At 40.1% G+C, this 27426-nt stretch overlaps 1 protein-coding gene across 3 annotated transcripts in view; it reads right to left on the bottom strand.

The window, feature by feature from the left end:
• Window positions 1-25687, bottom strand: part of MAPK12 (mitogen-activated protein kinase 12) — a 40148-nt gene extending 14461 nt beyond the window's left edge. The window contains exons 1-5 of one of the 3 annotated variants that reach the window (XM_071552534.1): window positions 25485-25687; window positions 24629-24758; window positions 14465-14523; window positions 10723-10834; window positions 1214-1243 (exon numbers count right to left, since the gene is read on the bottom strand). In XM_071552534.1, the coding sequence (XP_071408635.1) occupies window positions 1214-1243; window positions 10723-10834; window positions 14465-14523; window positions 24629-24758; window positions 25485-25600 (447 nt within the window). In that variant the 5' untranslated portion in view covers window positions 25601-25687. The remainder of the gene's footprint in view (window positions 1-1213; window positions 1244-10722; window positions 10835-14464; window positions 14524-24628; window positions 24759-25484) is intronic. The other 2 variants (XM_071552533.1, XM_071552536.1) reach the window with 2 other exon arrangements.
• Between the last annotated feature and the right edge of the window lie 1739 nt (window positions 25688-27426).

Below are 27426 nucleotides of genomic sequence, written 5' to 3'. Positions count from 1 at the left end.
CTCTTTTCTGTGGGAAAGTCAGTTTCCTAAAAAAAAAATCAATTGACTGCAACACAAAAAAGTATTCTCTTACGTCTCTTTAGCTACTATAGGGACTCCCAAAGATCTGCAAAAGTTGTACAGTTTAGCAAAGGGAAGAGTATTGGCAATGACTAAGATGATATTGCAACACCAATGACTCAGACATACACAGTTAGAAAAAAAAAATCAGACATAAGTTTTCCTTCTACTTTTTCAAACCTTTGTTTGATACACTTTAGCACAAGGTGTTTAGAAGTCTCTTTTCTCTAAACATTTTAACAGGCACCCACCTATTTTATACAAAAATTTTTTAAGATCAGAGAGGTCTTGGATATAAACAATGCAAAGAACCATAATGAAACCAAGAAGTTCAAGGGCCATTGAGAGGAAGCAGTTGCAAAAATAAAAATATAATTATACAGTAATATCATATAATATTTATAATATACAATATTATATTAATAGTATAATAATTATAACTCTATATTATTTTGTTATTTCGCATGGTTTCCATATCCAGCTTAAAGCTACTATACAATATGTCCTTTCTATGGAGTTCCTGATATTTTATTACAAATGGACAATTTCTACTGTTCTGATGCAGTTTTGGGGGAAGATACACTACTTGGTACCTACCACAAGGGCACCATTCAGAACTCCTTCTTCACAGTGAAAAAAGTGATTTTAAGCAGACTTTAGACACAGAAAGCATTCAGAAAGAATCAAATGCTTAATTTATTGCAGAAAAAAATCTGAGGTTTTAAAGGCTTTAATAGTTTTGACAATTTTTTCACTTTCTGTGCGTATCTCCCAACTTTGAACACTAACATGATGTTTAAAGAAAATCTAAATATTGTTTTTAAAAGTTTAATCTTCATTTACAAAAAAAAAAAAAAAAACAAAACAGAAGAAACCCTTATCCATCTTAATTTAGACACTACTTGCTCTTATGGGGACTTAAAACTTAACTTCACAAACTAATTTAAGAAATACAAATTTAAGCTGCATTCAGTGCAACTTGAGTGCTCAACTTACACTGATGTAGCCATGTCACCTTTTGTTCTTATTGAAGAAAAACAAAAAAGGCATCAACAAACTGAGAGACTATAAACAGAATTTCAGACATATTTATAAGCACAAACATCACTCACATTATCAAAATAAAAACAATTTTAATGTTGTTTCTACTTACCCTGTGAATTATGCCTGATGAGTGAATATACTGTCAAAAAAAGAAAGTATTTTTTATTAATGAGGTCCCAACTTTAAGAAGTTGCCTAGGGTAGGATAGAAAGTAATTTTTCATGGTGCTAAACTGAAATTAGAAAATGTTAACTTATTGCACAAATCTTTTTAGCTAGAGTTTTAATGTTCAGATAATTAAACTAGCATTTTGCCCTTTTCATCCCCCAACAATGAGAAACCACTAAATCCATTTGAGTACTGCAACAGATCATGTAGTTTTTTCTAAGTCTTCCCATACATAAAATGATATATTCAGTGAATTTTTGCATTTATATATTTATATATGTATATGTATTTATGTGTGTCTATCTATCTACATGTATGTATGTATGTATGTACAAGAATAAAACCTGTTTTATGTATCATAAATGTTATCTTGCAACGGATGTCTTTGGTGTGACATCATAGTTTAGATTCATATGCTTCAGCAGCACTGACTTTTAAGAGATCATTAAGTCTGGGATGAAGGTCAGCTAAGGTCTTATCTGAGAATTTTTACTACATGCTTCAGTATTTCCTCAATGAAACACAGAAAGGTCAAGTTACAAGACATTCTCCTTTACTTGAATATTTTCATCGCCCATTCCGTGACATATTTAAGGGCTCACAAAAGCCAAACCAACAAACTGGATGCTCAAGACTAGTTCTTTTGGGAAGACACCTGATACAATACAGATATTTGAACCCAGGCTGCCACCAATTGCTCTCCCCACTGAGTTATGCAATTCCTCTCATCAGCTGAATGATGCTCTAGAAAAGACTATTTTCATCAAAGATAATAAAGGGGCCCTCCAGTAACTTGTTCAGACATGGTCATTTCTTGCAAGGATAGAAGTGCAGAAAGTTGTCCTGAACTAAGGACATGCTTTCCAAGAGTGGCTTGGGAGGTGCTATTACTGTTCACTTCAGGCACGGGGAACTGATCTGAAAACGCCACAGACCACACTACTGCTGGCAGCTCATACTACTGACATTAAGCAACACAAGAACAATAAAAGCTTTTAAATAAAAAGACTCCAGAAAATATGGATGAGATGCAAATCCCACCAGCTTCACATGGAGAATTTTCATTTTATTCCACCCTGAAGAATGGGCCAACAACTGGCAAACGAATTACTGGGAACCAGCTGTCAGAGCCAGGGAAGACCAATTAGGGACAGTCAGCTTGGCATCGTAGAAATGCACAGAAGGAAGGAACTTTGCAGGATAACTGCAAAGCAACCATAGCCCCAGCAATCATCATCTTCCTTCCCAGGAGCCCTCAAGACAGACAATTAACCTTGTAAATGCACCAGTCCGTCTGTAAAGGGCTCTTCACAATGCAGCTGATGAGGGGACTAGGGTAAAGGAAGCAAAAGTTACAGATCATAACAAACTTCTTCGGACAGATCCAATGTGCATTTCAGACTTAGATTTCTGAACTTAAACAAAACCCACACAACCTAAGCAACAGATCTGCATTTAAGGCACCAAGTTTTTAGAGAAATGACTGAAAAAGCTAAAACCTCTGACAGTTTATTTTTCTCTCTCTTACGCCTGACATGGTGCACTGGCTGTGAGCTCACAGGTTCTGAAAAGAGGTGGGGGAAAAAAACAAAGGCATTTCTTTTAACCCTGTGCCTACTTTACCAATCCAGCCCAGATCATTGTAGGGCCCTGCTGCTGCACAGCTGCACTGACTGCTGTGCCAGGGACCAGGCAGGTCTTGGCATCTGTGTAGTTCCTGCTACGTATCACTTGCAGATTAAGCAAGGTTTAACATAACCCACAGGAAATGCCAAAGCCCTTCACGGTATTTCCTGGGGCAGACACAAGAGGCTGAGAGCACATGGCGACTCCCCAAAATGTGTCTGTAAAACCACTATAGTAAACAAAAAACCATGAAATGTTGTATCTGTCATGGATGTGCGTGAAGAGGACTGGGATAGGAGGAAGAGGAAGTCTGTCAGTTGCACATAGAGACCAGAGAGGATATATGCTCTTTTTATATATATATATATATATATCTATATATATATATATATATGAACATTTAAGTATCTAGACTTCCAAGAAATTAAGAAAAAGATGTTTTCTGCCATAGCTGTCTTGATCTAGGATATCACAATATCTATTTCCATTCTAAATTATTCCAATGTCTTCTAACTCTTTATTTTCCAGAGCAGATGCTTAAAATATTCTATAGGTTTTTTACTCATTTAAGATTGTACACAGTAAGGAAATAGCTGTTTTTTCTGCATCTAAGAATGCAGCACATTGAAACAGCAATTAAAAGTCTGTGCCCTTCAGAGTTTTAGTTAATCTCACCTGTCTGAGGGGAAGAGTGTGGTTTTGCTGGCATTCTTACCCCACTGAAGGTTTTATGAGCATTCACAGCACCAAAATCACGTTAACACTTTGGGGAGGACTCCTATATTTTCTAAACACTCCTTTTAATACAACATTACTGAGATAACATGAAACAGCATTTATTCCTGATGCTAATGTAGACATCAGCTTTTCTGTAAGCTGAAACACTGGTGATGTGCTGCAGTATTTCTTTAACAACGGCACTACTTTTTTAACTGTATTTTATTATCTGCCAGGAGGCAGGTAGCAGCACTGGCACTATGTCAGTCTTAATTCAGAAAATTTTCCATTTCTGTTCAATAACCTCCTGAAATAGATCCTGTTTTTACCAATACTCCTCATTAAATTTGCCATTTATTGACAGATTTTTCATTCTTAACATGGCAAAAAGATCCAGACCAGAGCAGACATATCCTTCACAATGTTATTACTACAACTGAACAATATTTGATTCAAGAGCCCAGTAACGTAAGTGAAGTGCCTTGGAGCACAGGAGCTCTGTGCATTACCCTAAAGACAATTGTTGGTAGTATCCATAAATCCTGGACCAAACTTCAGATTGTGCTAGGAAGCCATCCAACACTCATCTAAATTTTAAGCATTCTTGTCTGTATATGTAACCTCCACACAAAATAAAAAGCTAATCAAAAGGGAATTAGAAAAAACTCAGGAGGAAGTGTTCTAGGCAACATGCAAAACGCAAATGAAGAGTGACTTGGCAGGGAAGGAACAACTGAGGAGGAAATGAGGGAAAGAGTGAAGGGAAAACAGAAGCAGAAAAAACCCAGCATAAATGGAAACAAAAGACAGTAAATACAGATGCGAAAAGGATAGAACTGGAGCAGGTAAATATTATAAGTATGGCAAAAGAAGCTTAAACAGGTATATATATATGGCCCAAGAGCTGCCTCGTCCCTTCTCAAACACTGTACAAATAAAGTGAGAGGACTGACAGCCACCTCTCCAGACCTCTACAAATGGGAACCCAGCTAGCATTCCCACAGAGCAGGGACCCAAGACTGAAAGTGCTGGAACCTCCAGCTTCTTTCCACCTACTTACAGACACTTATGTTTAGCTTGCCTTCTGTACTTTTTGACAACACACAGCTTTTCTGTCAAACAAACAAGAAAAAAATTATTAAAGCCCTTCCAAGTTGCAAGCTCATACTTATATAAAATTCAATGCTGGAGTAGGGCCTGACTAGTACACAAACAAAGGAGAGGCATGTCACTTTTTAAGTGGTAAATTCTGATAAATTACAAAGCTTGCAGAAGAAAAGAAATGAATATTTCATTCTCTGTAGAAAGAAGACAGTAAAATGGTAAGAACTGAGAAACAAGAACCTGTACAGACTTGCAGTATGAAGGCTGAGGGCTTGATACTAATCTTCCTGAACTCAGTATGAACTTTCTATTGACCTCAATTCATACATTTTTTTTTAAAATTAAGCCTGTTGAGCATTTTGGTATACAACCAATCCAGATTCAGTCTACAGATAAAACGTAGAAAAAAGGCCTGTCAGGAACCAACTCCAGGGCTTAGCAAAAGTCTCTCTTATGCCTTCACAATGCATCAGTGATGCAGTTTTTTCTACACACATTTACCTGTCACATGTAGACAGGCTGTTGCAGTAGAATATGTAACATGACAAAGAAGATGAACTGCCTTCTTGCCTTTGACCAGACAAAAATACAGATTCACCAGGAAGTTCTTACATACTATACACAAAGGACAAATGCAGGTTACATCATTAACAGCAAAAACCCCCCAGCAATTTAGAGTCCATCAAACTTAAAACGTGGGATTAAAAAAATGCATTTTACAAATGCAAGGCTAAGCTTGGGAAGCTGAAAGAGTTTTACCACAAAAAATCTATAGGATATCATATTCCTCCTTCCCAGGTGTTGGAAGCGTTTTTCCCTTATAATGCCTCAACTGAGTGCTAATTAAGTCTATGTTTGGTCTTCCTGTCCTGCCAAAAAAGCAATCTAAGTAAACAAAGATGGGCTGTCTTTAATGCAGATACAGTAGACCATAAAAAGTACAAGATTTTCATGCAAAACTTGGCAAATCTTTTCTTAAAGAGCTAATTTACTGATACCTGTAAAAGAATGAACAAATTACTGACTCATTCTCTTTTTTCTCTGCAGGGTAGCAACATTGCTTTCAGCTTAACACACTTCCTAGCACATAAAATCCAAAATGTAATGGAACAGATACAGTAAAGACTGTTCTCCAGAGTCTAGTAGCTGAATAATATCTTATCTCCTGCTGGTAATTTTGAGGTAAGTACAGTTGTGCTCTGAAAAAAACATGTGGAAAGAGACAATATATTCAGGCAAACCACTTCCTATAGAAGACCTAACACAGTTACAGAGATCAGAGATACAAATTTTCTAAGATTATCTCAGCATATCTGCTGGTTGCCATATAACTGCAATGAGCACTGCCTTTATTTTCATGAAACCTAAGGAATATCAAGGAACATCAAAAATTTCATGATTTTCTCCTCTGTGCTGTGCGGACTATAGCTGGTTATCAGGTGCCCACTGAGCTGCTCTCTCATTCCCCACTCTCAGCAGAACACGGGGTAGAAAATACAAGGGAAAAGCTAAAGAACAGGGAAATCACTCACCAATTACCAAAACAGACTTGGCTTGAGAAAAAATAATTTAGCTTATTGCCTATTAATAACAGAATAAAATAGTTTTAAACAACAGTAAAACTAAAACATATTCCCCTCACCCCTCCCTTCCTCCTAGACTCAAGCTCACTCCTTATTTCTCTCCCTCCTCCCTCAGGCAGCACAGAGGAACAGGGAATGAGGACTACGGTCAGTCCATCATGTGCTGTCTCTGATGTCCTTTCCTCTTCAGTCTTCCCTTGCTCTAGTGTGGGGTCCCTCCCAGAGGAGATAATCCTTCATGAACTGCTCCAGCATGAGTTCCCTGTGGGCCACAGGTCTTGCTACAAAACCTGCCAGGAGCCTGCTCCAGCTTTCTGTGGGCTGCAGTTTCATTTAGGGCACATCCCTGTGCCCCATCATGGGGTCCTCCACAGGCTGCTGTGAAGATATCTGCTCTGTCATGGTCCTTGTGGGTTGCAGGGGAGCAACCTGTGCCACCATGGTCTTCTCCATGGGCAGGGGAATCTCTGCTCTAGTACCTGGAGCACCTTCTCCCCTTCTTTCCTCACTGAACTTGGTGCCTTCAGGGCTGTTTCACATTTTCTCACTCCCCTCTCACAGCTGCTACACAACATTTTTTTACCCTTCCTTAAATCTATTATCACAGAAGTGCCATAAAATCACTGATGGACTCAGCTTTAGGCAGTGGCAGGTCTGTCTTGGAGCCAGCTGGAACTGACTCTGTTCAACATGGAGGCAGTCCCTGCAAGACCATGTCTGAAGCCCCCACTAACAAACAAACCCTATCGCAAAACCCCAATATATCCTCTTAAATGCCTGCTGTGTTTTCTTCCTATGTATGTCAACCATGCACAGTTACTCCACTTGCCTTCCACATTTACTGATCCAACAGACTTCAGTGTCAACCTTTGGGACCCACAAACTTTGCTGTGTTAGCCTCTGTCAGATACTGTACATCACTAGGACCAAAATAGGTTTCTAAGCCATTTCACAGGAATTATATTAATTATTCATCCTTTCCACTACACTCGACTTAAGCTAATTATTTACAGTTCATATATTGCTTGCCTGTAAAGTTAGCACAAATGATGTTTTTTATCTCTGGTGAATAGCATGCCTCTCCTGGAAACCTGCTTCCCAGACAGTTACCTGCAACTAAACAGACTACTTCACTTATACAGTCCATGAGACAACACTTATTAGGACATGGCTTTGTAACTAGGGAACTAATTACAAAAATGAAACCATAACTCCACATTTAAAGTCCAGATGAGAGGTGAATTCCGTCTAGTTTAAATAAAAAAAAAATCCCCAAACCTGCATTTGTAAAATGGGAATTATAGCAATTAAATGCCCAACTGTAGAATACAATGGATAATTCCTTACCATATGTAAAAGGCTATGTGAGTAAAAATCTACTTAAATAATCACACAAAATCCAAGGCAAGGTCAAAGAGAACTCAATAATGCAGGACTCAACAACAAGGTATATTTATTAAGTTTTGTGATGGGAATAAAGCAATATACTTAACCTTCTGTATCCGTTAAGTATTGAGAGACAACGGAATCATAGGCATGCTGTTCCTAATGTTCTTGTCCAGGCATAGTATGCTGTTCTGCTATATTAATTGTATTTTAGTAGTGTTTGGTAATACAAATATAGATCTTGATGAAGGTGCCAGATCTGCCTGTATGAAAATAAGTTCTGTTTTCCCACTGCACAAGCACATCCCTACACTGACCTCACTTATCTCTGTATGAGTGCAGAGGAAAGTCCACCCATACACTGCATGCTGCAGGCAGAGGATTGTAAAACCAAAATTGGACAGTGCCAGCAGCAGTCAAGGAATGACATTCAGTTTCAGACAGTGCTGTTCCACAGCCTCCTTACTCCGTGCATGTCTAGAGCAGCAAAGGCAACTAAACAGCCATCACTGCTGGAGAGCCTGGCTGAAGCCTGCAGACCTAGGTCAAGGTTTTTCTTCTCTTGGAATTGTGTCACCAAAATTAAAAAAAAAAAGAAAAAGAAAAAGGAAGCAGTAGCCTTTTTATGATCAACAGCTGCATACACCCAAAAAGCAAATACTGAAATTCAAGAACTGTAGTATTAATCTAGACCAAGAATAATTTTCACATCACATTAATATAGGTTATAGATAAAACCAGGGAGCTTAAAGATATTTTCTTTTTATATTGTAAGATACGTACTTGAATAATCACAGTCAAATTTTTAAAAATCGAACTGAGGAAAAAGGAGTAGCAATAATAAACAGTATTTAGCAGAACATGAGGAATAAAAACATACTAAGTATATGGTAGCTAATATATTTAGAATCATTCTTGTGAGAGTCAGTAAAATGCAAGATTATGTTGTTTTGCTATAGCTGTAAGCTCTGCAGTCCCCAGAAGTATAAGAGAGATGAATATAAACATTATTTCTGAGAAGCAGTAAGGGATTAACAGGCTTACTGTCAGGGTTACTATCTGGGAAAAAAAAAAAAAAGGAAGAGAAAAAATAAGAAAACTGTGAACAAGCCCAACAACTAACTTACAAGTTGCGTTGGTTATACTTCTTGTTCGAGTATAAAAAAATGATAGATTGAAATTATTATTCTTCCCAAGATGCCATGCTCCAGTTAAATCAAGACTTAGTGGAAGAGCTACAAAATGAAGTGTTCTAACTCAGTTGAAAACCAGACAAATCTGAATGGTCCCTTATAGTCTTTTATGAATCCTGTCCTAATTTCACAGTGTAAAATGTCAGCACATTAAAAGAAACAGGTACTAGAAGGCAAGATCAAGCAAAGGTGGCAGGAGGCCTGCATGATGAATGAAGAATTCCTAGGGAAATTGGACACATCAAAAAGAAGTGTACATGAGGCAGAAGCAGAATCAGGTCACTCAGCAGGAATAGGGAGGCACTGTCCAAGTGTGCAGAGATGGAACATGGAAAGGTGAAGCCCTCGGTCCTGAACTTTATATAACACCTGAAGCTCAACATAAAGGGCTTCTACATGCACATCAGGAACAAAAGAAAACTAGTGAATACACAGGCCACTGCATAAGAGGCATGGAGAAAAACAAGGTACTTGACGCTCTCTTTCCATCCATCTCTACTGGTAATTGCCAAATCACAGGTCCCCAAAACCACTGAAAAAGTCTGGAACAAGAAAGACTTACCTTCAGTGGAGGAGGATCAGATTAGGGAACATATAAATACACAATTTTACATTTAAACAAACATCCTGATGGGATGCACTCATGAATTCTGACACAAATTGGCCAATGTCATTGTGAGGCCACTTAATATTTGAAAGGTCATGGTGATCAGGAGATGTTCTTCATGATGGTAAGAATGCAAATACTGCTCATGTCTTCAAAAGGGCAAGGAAGAAGAGGATCAAGGAAGGCCAGTCAGCCACACCTCACTCTCTGGGAATGTAATAAGCAAGTAATTCTGGAAACCATTTCCAATGATTAAAAGGACGAAAAGCTGATCAACAGTAGTCATCATGGATTTACAAAGGCGAAATCATGCCTGGTTATCCCATTAGTCTTCTATGATAAGACAACTGGCTTGGTGGATGACAGGAGGACAGTCAATGCTTTGCCCCAACTCTAGTAAAGCTTTTGAAACTCTCATAACACCCCCAGATATGGCAAATATGAGTTAGATTAATGGACAGTGACTGAACTGCCTTGATCAAAGGGTTGCGATCAGTGGTAGGAAGTTCATCTGGAGGCCCATCATGAGCAGAGACCCCCTTAGGGTCAGTACTGAGGTCAGTCCTGTTTAACATCTTCATTACTGACCCGGATAATGGGACAGTGTTCCCTCACCAAAGGACACAGAACTGAGAAGAATGTTCACATTCCAGGTGGTTGTACTACTGCTTAGCAAGAGCTCCATGGGCTGAAGACATGGGCTGACAGGAACCCACCAAAGTTCAATAAAATCCTGTACCTGGGTAGGAACAATCCAATGCACCAAATAAGGCTGGAGGTTGACCAGCTTTTCTGAAAAGGACCTGGAGGTCCTGATGGATAAGTTGAATGTGAGTAATGTTCCCTTGCAGCAAAGACAATCAAAAGCCTCATGCATTAGGCAGGGAATTGCCAGCAACTTGAGGGAGGTGATCCTTTGCCTCTTTTCAGCTCTAGTGAGACACACCTGGAGTGCTGTGTTCAGCTCTGGGCTTTCCAATTAACAAGAGACACTGAAGCAAATCCAAAAAAACTTCACAACAATGATTATGGGACTGGAACATCTAATGTAAGAGGAGAAACTGAGACAGCCAGGATTGTTTAGCCAGTAAAATATATTTTCTATAAATTCTCTCACTATATAAGGTGAGAAAAAATTTATCCTGCTATCAAATGATAAGTATTTAACACTTTCCATAATGGTTCTCTAGGAAAAAAGACTGTGAAAATCAAAATAATAATAGAAGTGGCGAACCTTTAAGCCTTTCAGCATCTGATATACCAGGAATTGGATTCGATCTTCACTTAGTTTCTCATGCTTCATTATCTTACTCAAGTCAGTTCCCATAAATGGCATGACGAGGTAGCTTAAAACAAAACAAAAACAGGAAAAGAAAATCAAACAGATTAACTTGATTAATTTGTTGTGCAAGTTGAAACATAATTGTATGTTGTAGTTCAATGACAATACTAAATTATAGATCATTCCATTCACCAAACAGTTCCTTTATCATCCTTGCCCTCCAAGTTTCTCTTTTTTTATCTGATTGTCATGAAGAGATATTGTCCAACCCTGCCACTGATCATGGAAAGTGTCTAGTTATCAGAAAAGTGCAGACTCTGAACTAGCTTAGAAAGAAACTAACCAAGACCCTTGTGATATTACAAAGACAGCTACACAGAACACTAAGACATTCATGTAACCCTATGTTTCTCACAATCATGACCATAGCATTGAACTAGCAGTGACCACGCTGCCTAGATGGTTCACTCAGACAAGGTCAGACATAATAAAAATAAAGTTGATCAAATTAGAAGGCAAAAATAACGGCCAATAGTTTTCATCTGGGATCATAAACTGGGATCTTCAATACTTGCCAATGGTAAAGGACACCAGCAAGAGAAAGCTCGAAAATGCCAAGCTGGTATTTCATACCCAATCTTCACTTAAGCTTCAAACCTGTTCTTTGCATTGCATGTAGTAAACTCATCCTTCAGAGTTTCTGAACACAGGCAGAACCAGTCATATCCAGTACCTGAGGATATTGTCATCAGTTTTCCTCTTATGAGGATAAGCAGATGCATTTTCATGATGGGAAATGATGTGAAGAATTCGATGTGATCATTGTTTCACAGTTACAGATTTTATTATTTGGATTTAAATGCATTTCCTCTGGTTAAAATACGCAAGTTATTATTCTGCTGATTTCTACTATTATAACTACATGAAAAATGCATTTATTCTACTAGAAATACACCTATAAAACAAAATAGAAATTGAATATATAAAGACACTGATTTAGTAAGTAGGAGTTATAGGTAGCATTGCCAACATCTAGCAACCAAGCATTTTTTCCCATCACTTTGGGGATCAGGACTCAGGCTCCTAGTCCCACCATTCACTGATAAATTTGCTAAGCTTTGCATATAAAAGATGAGCAATTCAATTCTCTAACTATATAAGAACTGAGCAAATACGGAAAAGGGAATGACATTTTGTATCTCTCTCCCAGAATAACACACAAAATGTTTACCATCAACAAACCAAGTGCCTTAGAAAATGGAGTTCAACTTCTTTGCTCACATTTCTGTCTGTTTAGCCTGAGGAGACTGAGGGGATACCTTATTGCAGTCTACAACTTCCTTGTGAGGGGAAGAGGAGAGGCACACACTGATCTCTTCTATGTGGTGTCCAGTGACAGGACCCAAGGGAATAGCCTGAAGTTGTGTCAGGGGAGATTTAGGCTGGATATTAGAAAAAGGTCCTTCACCCAGAGGATGACTGGGCACTGGGATAGGTTCCCCAGGGAAGCGGTCACAGAACCAAGCCTGACAGAGTTCAAGAAGTGTTTGGATGACACTTTCAGGCACACAGTGTGATTCTTGAGGAAAAAGTTTAAACCAATATATAATCATTAGGAACTGTAAAGAGCAGGATGAGAAGGAGAAATAAGACTGTAATTTTACATATGGACAATTTGCTGTTTACAAAGTGATGATGTCAAATCTTTTACAGTCAAATAGAAAAGTCTAGGTGGATGGAAAAATAACCAAAATGTAGGAGAGGAAAAACCCACTTCTATTTGAGTTTAAAAGTTTAAACTGTAATAATGATAATCTATAAGCAACATATTGGAACAGCATAGCAATGGGATCAAACACTACAAACTCATTTTCAACACTTCATCTATGATCTACAACATTGCAATTTTATTTTTATTATTATTAAAAATATATTTACAATCCACAGCGGGAGTCCTCAAATAATATGAGGAGGTTAGGCACATGATTAATAATTTACTTAAATGAGAAATTGATGCCTAATGCATTTAAGTTCTTGTTAGTTTCAGTTAAAACTCAAATTCTTACAAAATGAGGAGCAGTAACCCATTCTGGAACATTGTGTATGATACAAGCTTGGATAATGCAAGGAATAGAGATAAAGGGATGAAAAGCAGCTGACAGAATAGGACTTAAATTGATAACACCATTTCAATCAGCTGAACATTTAAAACTGGAGGAATTTGGACAAAACCATGAGCAGGGAAAGGACTGTTTCTTCATAAAGTAACCAAGACTTTACCTTCAATCTTCATTAATACATCAACTGGTAGAGCTGAGGAGCGGGAGAGCAGAGTGGCAGGTTAAGTAGGAGTATGCTCCAGACAGGAAGGTTAGAAGTGAGCTAAGAAACTTCAGATGTCAGATAAGACCAACCTTAGTGACTGGCTCTGGTGAAACCACACATCTTGTTTCTGCTGCTTCTAGACACAAATCCATCTGAATTTGATCTTTATAGGAGAAGTCACGGACAATATCTCATGACTAATCATCAAAAAGAGAGTATCCTTCAAATGCCCCATTTGACCTTTAATCACAAAAGCTGTTTCTCCACTTTTAAGTGTACACACATCTACCTACACTCACTCCTAGCAGCTTGCCTGAGGGCTTGAAAGCAAATTTTGCCATAGGCTCATTTGTTACAGTTTCAATAATGAAAATGTCCTTTCTACTTGACTTGCACATCCAAAATTTGGAAGATCACTTCAAGGTCTCCTTTAAAACACAGTGCTTCAATGCTAATTACATACATGTGCATTTTATTGCATATACTATATAAAATGCTAGCACAATAGGCAATATGGACAACATCCCCTTTGGCTCCATGATCAATACGAACACATGCTCCATGTTCTCTGTACTTCGTTTTCTACATTTTTCTGTCAGATAGTTTTCTTTGTTAGCATATAAATATGCAAGGTTGTTTTGGAAACATAGTTACATTAGATAAAATCCAGAACAGTTCTACAGGAAATTTACATTAAGTCTACCAGGATTTCTAAGAGCTGTTTCTCCAGCGATGCTTTGACAATTGCCTTGCAATGACAATTGCAGTAAGATCCGCAAATAAAACAGCACAAGTACTAAGCATCTTGGGTCTGAGATGCCACCAAAAGGTCAGGGAGATATGGAAGAAGTAGTCTGTATCACATGCTGTTTGGACCACTGGACTGGGAAAACCACTCAAGAGAGCACAAGAGACCACAGTGCAGATAATCACTAAAAAATTCATCAGTATCAGCAGTTTTTCATTAATCCTTGAATTATCATGGATCCCACCGAGATGTGTAATGTAGTACACACCACTTTCAGCTTTCCTGTGTGGGTTAAGAATTGTCCTATCATTTGAGCAACTGGGTCTTAGGGTAAGAAGTCAATACTTGAACAGGCAATTAGGGAATTCATCAAACTGCCATTTACTAAGGGCTGAAAGAAGTACACACCTTATAAGATAGGAAACTGCTTCTAAAGACAATCTGAAAAACCCAGCTTACCAATTTTGAAGTTGCATGTAAGAGTTATATTAAGATGAAATTCAGGAAAAAAAATCCATGAAGCAACAGTTTTGAATTCTCTATTTAAAATAGCAACAACCTTTCCTCATGCACAAGCAACATTGCCCTGCTCTGAAACAAAAAAAAAAATTTGGAACTTACAAGTCATTAAACTTCTCCAGTGTTACATCTGGTGTGAACACATCCAATATTCCAATGACCTAAGAAGACAAAAAAAAGAAAAAAAGATTAATAACTGATTTAACACAATAAATCTTGAATCATCTAATAAGTGAAAAATATAATCAAAAACATTTCCACAGTGAGACAGGTGTAAACATGGCAGAAAGAATACCTAGAGCAAGGCCTAGAAACACCAGGATTTGTTATGTGTTAAATTTTATAACTCTGAGGGCTGCTTGACCCTGTGATAAAAAAAAAAGTTAAAAAGTTCAGGGGCTAACAGTTGTATGTAAGAGGATATCACATCTTAGAACCTCAACCACTGAAGTGTTGAAAATAAACCAGACAAATTGGCCTATAACATGAAGCACTCATTAAGTGCTCTTCACTAGCTGGGCCTGCTGCTTATCAATGAAGAACATTCAAACATCATCTAAATTCAGTAACAGGATAATTTAGTACCTAATTGAGAGTACAGAGAAGAAACTAGAATTAAACTGTTTTTATAGAGGGAAAGTCAGCAAGACCTTTACATGATTTGCTATGGCTTACACCTTAGGTTCTCCCTAAAAGCTATTTCTGTCAAACAAAAGCATTCTATCACTCAACAGAGAAATAGCAATCTGGTAAAACAGATTTTCCACCACAGCTTTTCCTGTTAGTATGGCTTTCAGACAAACTGTACAAACTGACTAAGTGCATTACACTGACTACCAATTCTTCTTTCAAGGCCATTAAACACCAGAAAATTAAATATACAGAACTCAATCTCAAAAGAAGTAGTTGGAATTCTCTAAAGCCAGACTTCAGTATAGATTCTGCTTAATCCAGGCAGTACCTAAATAGCACAAGCTTCTAGAGCAGCTTCTTTTCTACCTCTGCTCCTAATTCATGACCATTTCTATCTGCTCAGAGGAAGCCTCCCATGCCCCAGAGTGCTCACGATGTTTCCCAGGTTCAGGCTGCTATGCCAATGGGGTTGTGCTAGAAAGCAAACTAAAAGATTAAAAATTTTTATAATCTTGCTCAACCCTATCTCCGTGGCCATACAGACATCCGATTACACATCAAGAACTATTGTCCAGAACAGATATCTTTATAAAAAAGAATGTGAAAGTAAAGAGATCCATGAGCAGAAATAGAGGGAAGAAATGCAAAGCTTTTATTATATTTTATTGAAGCAAAGCTTTACATAAAAATCCCCAACTGTGATGAAATCCTTACAGCACATAGTTTAGTCTTTCCACATTCAGGGCAAACTACTACAGTTAGCCTGGATATTATCAAAATGTCATAATGATGAACAAGACAGAAAAAACTTATAAAGATGAAGGCAGAAAATTACAACTCCTTTCTTTGTAGTCACATATATCTTTGAAAAAAAAGTTGCTAATAACGTTTTTCTGCAGACTGTTATATGAAACCAAATAAAGAAGTACAACTACCATAAAATAATAATAAACCCACAGAAGATGTGGTTATTATTTGAAGTAATACCTCGAGTGCTAACATTACAGTAAGGGCTTTGGGGTTTTTTTTGCAAGACAGTTTTACATCAGGATTTCTATTTCTCTGTGGAGGCAAGGAGAACAAAGAGGAGAGCAAGATTACAAAGATGTACATGACAACAGTGGAGCATAAAGCACCTCTTCAGGCATTTCCTAAGGCAGCATGTGTTCACACAGAGCATACAGAGTCAGAAAAGTTGTGCGCTCTCCAAAGATTTACATATTACAAAGAAGGAACTTAGCATTTTAGTAATAACCTTATCCCATATGTATCTTTCTTTATCAAGCCTAACTTTCTCAGAAGTCCTGCTTGCTCTCCTTAAGCAGATATTTCCATGCCCTCATAAACCTAAGCAAGAACCATAAGAAAATAAACTTCATTGTGTCTGACTATAGCAGCGAAAGACACTGGGACATCACAATAAAAAGAAGGGACACAGAAGGGGATGAAATAGTGTGGCTGCTGTACCCCATCCATCTGTGCACCAAGTCACTATCAGGCATCCTCTGTGAAACACAGGACCATGAAGAACATATTTCCGTAAAGCCCCAAAACACACTAATGAAGTTCACTAACATTTTATTGTGTATTCATTCAAGTAAACGGAGTGCCCAGTAATTGCTTAATGCTGCCTGAAACACATTATTTCTCAGGTAAGGTTGCAAACTTATGGAAACAAACTTATCATTGCTGCAAATCCTCTGCAGTGAAGGATGCCACCAAGACCAATGCTCAGCTCCTGCTGAAAGGAATTTTAAATAATGAACCAGAAAACTCTTTTAACATGACAAGGATTTCACAATACTTCTTTCTTTGCTTACCAAAGCAATGTTTTCTAAAAAACCTGAAAGAGGTTTTAGTGTCCAAGATGGTAAAATATTCTAATAGTCAATCAATTTCAAAATAAAAGCAAACTACCCATTTCCTTTTCCTCAGTGACCTTTATTTAATAGCCATGTTTTAGGATTATTTTCCTGTATTGAAACAGAGTCATTGGTGTTTCCATATAGGCCAGAGATTCTTGCAGTTATATTAAACATAAGCAGGTACAGGATAAAATAAATCTGTTGAGAAAGATACAAGTCCAGCTACTTCTTCAGGAAAAAGGAAAGAACTGGACAAAGAGTAGACAACTCCCTCTTTTACAATATAATGGAAAATCCTCTGTCTGTGTGGAATGCTCTCAGTTAAAGACAGTATTTGTGAAGAAACTTTATGATACTTCAAGTCCCAGCACAAAAGTAAGCCACTATAAACAATTACGAGAATAATTTATTTTTCGTAATATTGCCTATATGAAATATAACAGAGATACCTGTGAAACCTTCTACAGAGGTATTTTTAGTGGTAATCAGCACAATTACAGACAGTATCAGAGATGGAAGCCCAGCTGAGGAATGAACCCAGTACACTCTACAATGGCAATGAAAAGCGTCTGTGAAAAATAGCAGCAGCTCTGCCTTCTCGGGACCTTATAAAAATAAGGCAATTTCTCAAATAAATATGAAAAACAGTGAACCTTGTTTCCTACTGTTAATTTGACTGAAAAATAACCTGGATTTCTTCAGCCTGCACTGAAGTACCTTACTAGCTTTTATTTGAAGAAGGGAGCGTATCTCTCCCACGGAATCACAGAATGGTTTGGATTGGAAGGGACATTAAAGCTCATCTATTTCTAATCCCCTGCCATGGGCAGGGACACCTTCCACTAGACCAGGTTGCTCAAAGCCCCATCCAACTCAGCCTTCAACAATTCCAAGGATGGAGCATCCAGAGCTTCTTTGAGCAACCGGTTCCAGTGCCTCACCACCATCACAGTAAGAAATTTCTTCCTTATGTCCAATCTAAATCTACCCTTCTTCAGTTTAAACCATTCACCCTTGTCCTTTCAGTACATGCACTTGTAAAAAGTCCCTCTCCAGTTCTCTTGTATCTCCGTTTAGAGACTAGAAGGTGCTGTAAGGTCTCCCCAGAGCCTTCTTTTCTCCAGGGTGAACAACTCCAACCCTCTCAACATTTCTTCATAGGAGAGATGTTCCATCTTCCTGAAATGAAAAACCACAAAACTACCTATCTACTAGTCTAACTCAATATATTTACTTTGAAGCCAGTGGGGAGTGGGTGACAGCGTCTCCAGCCTTTCTTAACCCTATTGTGCATACGCGCGTCCCCTGACCACCCTGACCAAGTTTACCTACTGTCAACAAATAAATAACACGTTTCTGCTCTTTCCTTCTCAGCTGCCTACTTTTCCAAACACCATTCCAACAGAAGAGCACAATGGCAAAGAGTTCCTCATCTCTGTCCTCCCATGTACTTTCATGTATTGGATTAGTTGTATTGAAGGACTGACTCACTAGATTTCTGCAAAATAAAGTTTCCGATGTAAGCAGCAGTACATAAAGAAAAGACCCCGATCTTATATCAATTAATAAGTAATGTAGGTTATGTTTCTCATACAGTAAGTGCTGCTTTCTCTTGCAGATGTTATGCATGAAAACACAATGAAGTTGAGTGGATTTAGCACTCAGGCTACACATGCAAGTACATTTTAAGAGAGAGCACCGCTAAGGTGCAGTGCACTACATATTATGCTGCATTAAATTTTCTGCAGGATTAGCTTCAACTTCATGTTCCTGCACTGTTCTACATCATGGGCATCTGCATCCTTTTACTACATTAAGAACTCTGAATTTTTTTTTAAAAAAATCAACTATCCATGCCAGGGCTTGCACCACAGTTACCTTTCTTCTTCACAGACTATCAATCCATGGCACAAGGAATCAAGACCTCCTTTCCTTTTCTCCTGCCAGTCAGCACACCTGCAGTCACAAGCCATATCCACAAACATCACCACAGGTTTTTTTCCAAGGACTCATATGTAACACCAGACAGATTCAAATCCTGCACACACACTCATCTTTATCTCTGGACTGAATGGCATTCCAAAGGGAAGGTTTGGGTTTCAGTGCTGCTTTCCTTACTTTCATTTCATGGAATGAGCTAATCAGTCTGCTCTATTAGTACCCAAGGCTGGGGTGCAAATAAGTGGGTATCAGCTGAGGTCCAGCCTATGTAAAACACCTATTCATCATGAAAACAAGCAGAAATGACAACAGATACTCCTATGTTAATTTATTGGCTTTTGAGTACCAAAATAAAAGAACTCTGGTGTCCTGTTAGCTCCCAATCTGTGCTAAACTTTCAGCCTGCAGAAAAGCAGACAAGAGTGTTTCTCCCTTAAAATTTTTGACAGCAATAAACTACCCAGTTATAACTGCATTTTTGCCTTCATAAGGACCCATAAAGGAGTTTGCTGTCTCCAGACAGAATTCCTGAATTTAACTTTACTCGCATATGTGTACCCAAAGGATGTGAATTTTTAGCTGGTACAGTCCTGCAGGACTTGCTGCCTGAAACCTCTTCTAACACAGTGAGCATGCTCTTATCTGTTAAGGCATCACTCATCTACAACTCCCTTGCTGGTCTGATTCTGTACACTGCAGATGCTGCTGCTCTTCCAGTGCTCATGTCAGGCTAGATGACCTGCAAAAGGTGACAGATTTAAAATTTTCTCAGGCAGGAAGAGAGTGACCCACAATTTTTTCTGGAACAAATTCCTCCGCTGGTTGACAATGTGTAAGTGTAAATAAAAAGCACAACATTTTTTCAAAATAAAGAAGTCAACAGAATTAAAAAACAGCCAACATAAAAGTGTATTATCCTCAAAAAGCTAACTGTAGAGAGACAGACAATTTGGTGTCTGCTGGATATCCAACTCCTTCCAAAAGGGGAAAAAAAATCTACATGCTTCTCATAATGCAAAACATACACTGGGCTTTAGATGTGGGAATACACCAGAGAATAATTTCCACTCAGAGCAGTGAATGAGAGCATAATATAGAGTACCTTTGAACAAATACTGCAGTGGCCTCTTACATACAGGGTTTCCAGGAAGGGAAAACATCTGTAGACTATTAACTGATACAAGAAACATTTAACGGGCATTTGTCAGAAATATTATGCCAGAAACACGTTGAGAATTTAATTGGTAAAATTGCGTCAGAATTCTCGTGGGTCCCAATATGTACATGTAGGTATATATATATGTACACACAGATGCATGTACCACCCTTTGATAAAATCTGCACTCTGTTCTGACATAAGCCACCAGCACGAGCCACTGCTCTTCTCCTACTCTTTCCAGGGCCATCTCCCCTTGCCAGCTATTCTGCACTCCTGCTGGCAACTTGCAAACTTCTGTTAGCAAACTGAGAGATGAGCAGGGCACCAGTGCTGGACCACGACAAGCAGTTGTGCAGTTGTTTCAACTAAAGCCGGTATCAAGGTATCACTTCCAATCCAAATGCAACCAAAAGTTCTGCACCTCCACTTACTTTTCTATGTTTAGCTTTGCCTGCACAAACATCTCCCTTAACTTCAGAAGAATACATCAATCCAGAGCTATGCAAATGTTTGAGAGCTAAAGCCAGGGCCAAAGTTAGCATGCTGGCCATATTGTCACTGCTTTTCATTTCAAGAGCTGCAATAGGTAAGTTTTAAAGGTCCTCCCTTTAAATGAATGCAAAATGGAAAGAAACAGGGAACAAAGTAGCACTACTGGAAAAAATCTTTTTAAAGATAAAAAGCTTGTTCTTCCATACAAGATTCAGTAGATGTCAAAGAAATAATCAGCTTCTAAGGCTGCAGTTGGATGAATACTACAAAGTGGCATTAAAATTCTATTAAATGAAGTTCTTTCTTCTTTCTGCCTTAGCTGTGTTTATTCCTCATTTTCATACAATTCCCTCTCTTGGGCCAGCTGTTTATGCAGTTTCAGAGTGATCTGGATCACTGGAAACAAAATTCTTTATTTTGCAATGTCTTAGGAAGTGATCTGGGTCACACTGCTCCTTTGGTAGTAGCAGCAGTTCATGAAATTTTGTAAACCCATATTAAAATGCCTACCAAAAAAATATGGATACCAGTGCCATTACAGACTGATTTATCTTCTAACTGCCAAGTATTGTCCTCTTCACACACAGCCTCTGGTTTTGTTTGCAAAGTGTTGATGAGAAGTCCCATGCTATCAAGTCTGCACAGTTTATACAGAAACATTCCTCACTGCATTTACTTGAGAACCATTAGGGAGAGCAAAGTCTAATGAAAGATGGTCATGCCAACAACCACAGTCATCTTCTCCTGAAAATGCCTAAAATAGACCAAGCAAATTGACCTGTGCGTTAGCTTCCTTACAAAGTAAAATATAATACCAATAAAATTCAGTAGATTGACTCCTATATCTGCTTTTACAGGACTCCTAGTCATTCTACAACCCTTCCACATTAAAGAAGTAAGCATATTCCTCAAAGGGTCTATAATGGAGGCTATTAAGCAGAAGTTTTCATCCTTTTTTCTTCACTGAAGCATGACATGCCGATGAATTATATCACTGTGCCATGGGTTTAATGGTATCATCCGCCACATTAATGGAGGATCAGAGATGCTGTTTTTAACACAATGTGTCAGACCATTAAAATTTCTTCCACCATTCTGAATACAGCATAAGGTTAAATTAATTATGGTAATGTATTGCTACACATTTAACACACTTCCCTGAAAGCTACGAGGGGCAGAAATGGTCCACTGAGAGGTAAATCACAGTGAAACAAACTAAAATCACACTTTTCATAGAAGTCAACATCAAATTCCTTGTGATTAAAGAAGTAATTTGAAAGAAAAACCTATAAGAAGAGTAAATTGGATATAATTTTAACTATCAAATAAACAGAACCTTTAAACAGTTGATATGCTGAAGTAGGAAACAAGCAAGATGAAGATTTACACCGGGAGATTAATGCCACAGTGGCAATAGCATTAGACTGGCTATCGTATACCACATGCTCTACATACTTAGATTACCAACACTCAAGACAGAGATAACAGTGGCATCTCTATTTGACTACAACTTTTAAAAAAATTACTTCAATTTTGTTAAATTTTTAATAGCAGTTGTATTTATAGTACAACAAGAAAGACAGATAACTGCTATCTATAGAAGCATACTTTAGTAGGTTAGTTATAAAGAAAAAATGATCAGGAAAGATTTTTCAACCACTGTTCTATTCTACTAATTCCTGTTACAAGGAGATAGGCATCCATCGGAGTGGAGCCCATTTAAAACTCCACAGCCCAACTCATGGAAGTGACAATGGTGATGACAGAAAGCAGGCAGCACTCCTGCCACTACTGCACATATCATTAAAGGTATGCACAGCACACTGTGATATGAATGGGAAAGCACCTTGCTTCCTACCTGTGAATGCACCCTTTGATGGAAACAAGGAAGATGGAGACTATTTACAAGAATATATAGTGACAGGACAAGAGTATATGTCTTTACACTGAAGGAGAGATTAGGTTTAGATTAGGTATTCAGAAAGAATTCTTGCCAGTGAGGGTGGTCAGGCACTGCAACATGCTGCCCAGAGAAGCTGTGGATGCTGCATCCCTGGAGTGCTCAAGGCCAGGTTGGATGGGGCTCTGAGCAACCTGGTCTAGTGACAGGTGACCCTGCCCATGGCAAGGGGAGTTAAACTAGATGGTATTTTGTGTTCCTTCCAATCCAAGCCATTCTATGGTCCTATGAGTCTATGAAATATTTAAAAAGAGGTCCTCTGACAGAGTGGTGGTGGGTCAAAGTGGTGGGGCTGAAAATCCTGATGATGAGCAATACTGACATTCTGGTTTAATTTTGTGTAGATCAAGTGGCTAAAGGAGTACTCTGAGATCAGCTCAGGGGACTAAAAGTTCTGAAAGGCTGCTCCTAATTCAGCACAGGCAGCACTACTGACAGAAGGGTATGAGGCTGGCAAGGTGGATAGAAATTGTCTTGATGGGCTGCACAACCATGTCAGTCTCATCACAGATGGGTGGAGTAGCCAGACTCTGCCTCCATGGTGCCACAAATCCCTGCAGGATCATTTATTCAGTCTTTGTTCTCTTATGAGTAGATGCCATAATTCACGGTAAACCTTTTCCTTAGTACATAGACCAGATTCTTGTTTCTGTGGTCCAAACTGTTTCATAAGACTGTAAATCATTCCCTTCCTTCATAAATATTGATTTGTTACTTGTACAGATTGTGCTCATGTTCCCCAGTGAGTATTTTCTTCTAGGCTCTTTAATTACCAAACAAGTCCATGGTGGAGTTCCTGAGTATTATCCTGAAGGGCATACACCACATGAAACCTGCTAGGAGTGGAAAATGTTACCCAACAGATTATTATGGGTAGTGAAAGAAAAATAATCTCAAAATTCTGGACACAGTCATGAGCTTGGCAACTGCACAGGCTGCTCAGCTCCCAAATGTTCAGTCAAGAAAATGCTGAGAGTATTAAAGCCCATACATGACACAGAAGTTCCCTGCAAACATTAACTCTTTAACATATATAGCAGTGGTTTTGAGGCAGTTACTTTGAAATAACCAGACTAAAAGGTTCAAATTAAAATGTTGCAACTAGAGAGGTTCTTAAGACTGCAAAAAGCTTTGTTTTCTTTCTGGACAGTTAGGCTATCCACAGATTATTCTTCAAATGAACCTAGTATTGTTGGTACCCACAACACTAATATTATAATGTTAAATGCCAATGACTAGATATTGTTATTACCAGTTTCTCTCCTCCTTGCTTGCGATCTTTCAGCTTCCTGTGAAGGTGCTCTGAATGGAGCTATGCTCCATCCTCCCACATCATTACCATTTTAAACAATGTTCTTATGCATCATTTTAACAACTCCCTCCAAACTAACCTTTTTTGTCCCCTCATATGCATTCTTCATGGACAGCACTTAAAACCACTACTCTGATCCTCCAAGTCCATCCCGGAACCCTTCTTACCTGGAAGCCATGCTTTGACTGCACAAAAACTTTCCACACAAACCTCTTCCCCTTTATTTCTTTCTTAAACCACTAAACACTATTGGGACTAACTATATTTCCTCTCTATTACACTTCCAACACTTCTTTCTATAGCTGTTCTTTCACATTACATGGGAATTATGTGCAGAGCTCTATATCCTATTCTTTGCCTCCCAGTAATGAAATTTGTTTAGTTATTCACAAGCCTTTCATGTTTCACGTTAGCATGAGCCCAAAACTTTTAAATGCTTCACGAACAATAAAATAAGAGAAAACCCCTACCCCCTCCCCCAAGTTACACACATGTGCATCTTCATTCAAGTTCAGAAAAATAATAATAAAAAATACCCAGATATGCTGGCACTTGAGACCCACAGACCCATGCTCATCCTCCTCCTGCACCTCACAGGAATGTAGTGATGGAGTTCTCATTTCTGGTCTTTAATTTCTCTCACTAGCTCTGAGCACAAATTGCACTGTGGTCCTAACCTTTCCCACCCCTTCTTTCCCTCATGGAAATTAAGCAGTATTTCCCACAGGTTATTCTAGTTTGTGTGAACTTACGCTTGTAGGACAGACAGACAAAAGACTGGCTGAAACATCCCCAAATTCCATTCAGTTACACATCTGCCTTGTCCAAATCTACATATTTTCTTTGTTTTTAGGGTGCTTAAGCTGTAGTTTTGGGGAGGGATATCTGGTAACACCCAACTCACGTTTTCGTGCTTCATGTGTTTCAGGAGACGCAGCTCTCGGTATGCTCGTTTGGCAAAGAGTTCAGACTGAAACGGGCGGTACAATTTCTTAATGGCCACTTTAGTCGCACTTCTTCCATCGACGGCTGAGCTTTAAGGGAAAAGAAAGAGTTCGGTGAGCGAGGACCAAAGCAAGTCTGCAAAGCCGGCGGGCGCTGGGGAGCGGCTGCATCTTGCCCCACGCTGCCTGATCCTCGGTCCGGATATCCCCATGCCAGGGCGGGGGAGAACAGTCCCCGAGAGCACCTCACCAGCAGCCGCCTCGTTTCATTCGTTTAAAAGGCTGCCAGACGCTGTGATGAAACAGACAATTTTCAAACGCTTTAAGGAGGAACATCTGGGGTGGGGGAAGAAAAGAGAGCAAAAAATAAGACAAAAAATTTCACAACCCTCCCCAAACCTGCCATCAACACTGAGCCAAACCAGGTGTCCCGCCCCAAGGGCTACAATACCCTGGGCTTCGGGATCGCTGCCGCTCCAAGTGCCGCGGGCAGCGCTCCCCGTGCAGGGCTGGGCAGGGCAAGGGCTCCGCTCGCTTCAGGGATGAGAACACGGGTGGGTCTGAGCGCCTGTCAGCTCCCCACGACGGGCTGCACTCCCCGGCGGCACAGCCCGGCCCAGGGCGGGCAGGTGAGCAGCGGGGCCGGCTCTCAGCCCCGCGGTGCCGACAGCACCGGGCGGGGCCGGCACAACAACCGGGAAAAGTTGGCAGGGAGCAACACACCCGAGAGTCGGGCCGTGGCAGAGGCCGCCGCCCCCGGGCTGCCCCCGGGCTGCCCCCGGGCTGCTCCCGGGCTGCTCCCGCCGCCCCGCTCACCAGACGGCTCCGTAGGCGCCGGACCCCACGGGTTGTAGGTCCCGGTAGCGGTCCCGCACTTCCCAGAGCGTCTTGGTGATCTCCTGCCGGTAGAAGCCGTTCTTGGGGGAGGACATGGCTGCGCCCCCCTCCAGCACCGCCGACAAAGAGCCCGGACGGTGGGGAGCGGGAGCGGCGCTCGCCGCCGAGCCGAGCCGAGCGGCGCTGAGGGGCTGGGCTTGAGTGAGCGACACCGCCCGTGCCCACCCCGCGCCCCCGCCGCGGGACCGCCCGCCCGCCCGCCTCGGTTCACCCTGGCCCGCACCGCGGTGGGAACTGGCCGTGTCTTCCGTCTTCTCCAGCCCGGGCACCTGCGGCTGCGCTCGACCGAGGTTGGGTGCGGGCGGCGCGGTGTCCCGGCGGCGGAGGAGCGTGCCCGGGCAGGGAGGCAGGTGCCAAGGCTCTCGCTGTCTGCGCCAGCCCTTGCAGTGGCGACCAAACTCGTCCCCGCCGTCTCTTCCCTGTCACAGTGTGGCCCTTCACACGGGGCCCGTTCCGCACTTATGTTCCGGACCTGGTGAGGTGCCACTAGCTGGTACAGGAAAGTCTTATGAAGTACGAGAGCTGGTAGAGCTGGGAGTACAAACGTGAGCTTTTGTATGGCTGGTGGAGCTGGGAGTACAAACGTGAGCTTTTCTATGGACTCTGCAGAGAGGCGAAAAGCTGAGGGCTCCCCAGATCATCCCAAGGTCAGATCCCAAGTTACAACAGTGTTTCATAGAGCTACATAGAAAGAAGCCTACACTTGGTCTGGTGCTTAAGACAAGTGGTCCCATGCCTGTCTGGAGTGGTACAGAACTGTTCAAGCAGCAGCTTGAAACAACTGCAGTACTGGAGTATGAACAATAGCATGGCTTGGCCGGCATCACTGTAAGGCAGAGACCTGGTTTAAAATGTGTTTTATGAGTTCTCTGGGTGAATGTAATTAAAACGCTTGTTCTTCAAGGTCTGGTAAAGCCTTTGTTTTGCCTGACTTCACCCCTGAGCAATGCTGCTGAGGTTAGATAATTCAGAGTTGCTGTCAGTTTGTGGTTTAGCTTTAAAGGGGTAATGTGGTCAAGTTTCATGGTTCCCGATGCCTTTTTGGTATTGCCATGGACGTAGCCCTTTTCGTGCCTGAATACTGAATGTGGAAAAGCCGCCCTGCCCTCACTCCTCCCAGGACAGAAGAGGAACACCCTTCCAGCCAACAGCCTTGTGTTCCAGGGCTGCTCTCTGCTGACCGTTGGCCCATTCAACTCTCTGCTTTAGTAAGCATGACATGAGGCTTGTGTGTGGCAAGTGTTAGATCAGTGGTAGATGTTTACTTCTCAAAATCTGCTGCTCCAGGAGATTATATTTTTAATTTCTGATGTCCCTTTAATACTATGTTTGCCATTTAGATGATGGCTGGAGTGAAATGTGGTACAGACAAGGTGAAGGATAGAGCAATTTCCACTCAGTTTTGAGCCAGTCCTTTAGCTGAATTACTTTTAGTGACAAATATGCATGTTTCTAGTACAGTGAGGATTAGTTCTGCTTTTGATCCCTCACCTACTTTATCTAGTTGTGGCAAAGTGATACCTTCTTACTGCTTGTTTTTTTATCAGGGGAGAAAGCAGATGATTTTGATACAGTAGATGAAAGTACTTAAGGAGCACCAAGACAAGGTCACTCTTGTGCAGCCACTAGCAATATTGCAGAGCAACTTTTGTAATATATTTTAATTTCATTGACAAAATTAGCCAATGTGGTTTTTCCCATGTTTTTCCTTCATATAGGTATTTAGGTATACTTTGCCATAGATAGATGAGGTAGCAGTGTAGGTCAAATACAAGACCACCTTTCCCCATTGGTTCACACATACAGGAGATGAACTGATAAATTTACTGAAAAGATTAGGAAATCAGCACTGTTGTGACAT

Source organism: Pithys albifrons, chromosome 3, assembly GCF_047495875.1.
Source record: "Pithys albifrons albifrons isolate INPA30051 chromosome 3, PitAlb_v1, whole genome shotgun sequence".
In the NCBI taxonomy this organism is placed as follows: Eukaryota; Metazoa; Chordata; class Aves; order Passeriformes; family Thamnophilidae; genus Pithys; species Pithys albifrons.
This window is presented reverse-complemented; position numbering and strand designations above follow the sequence as displayed.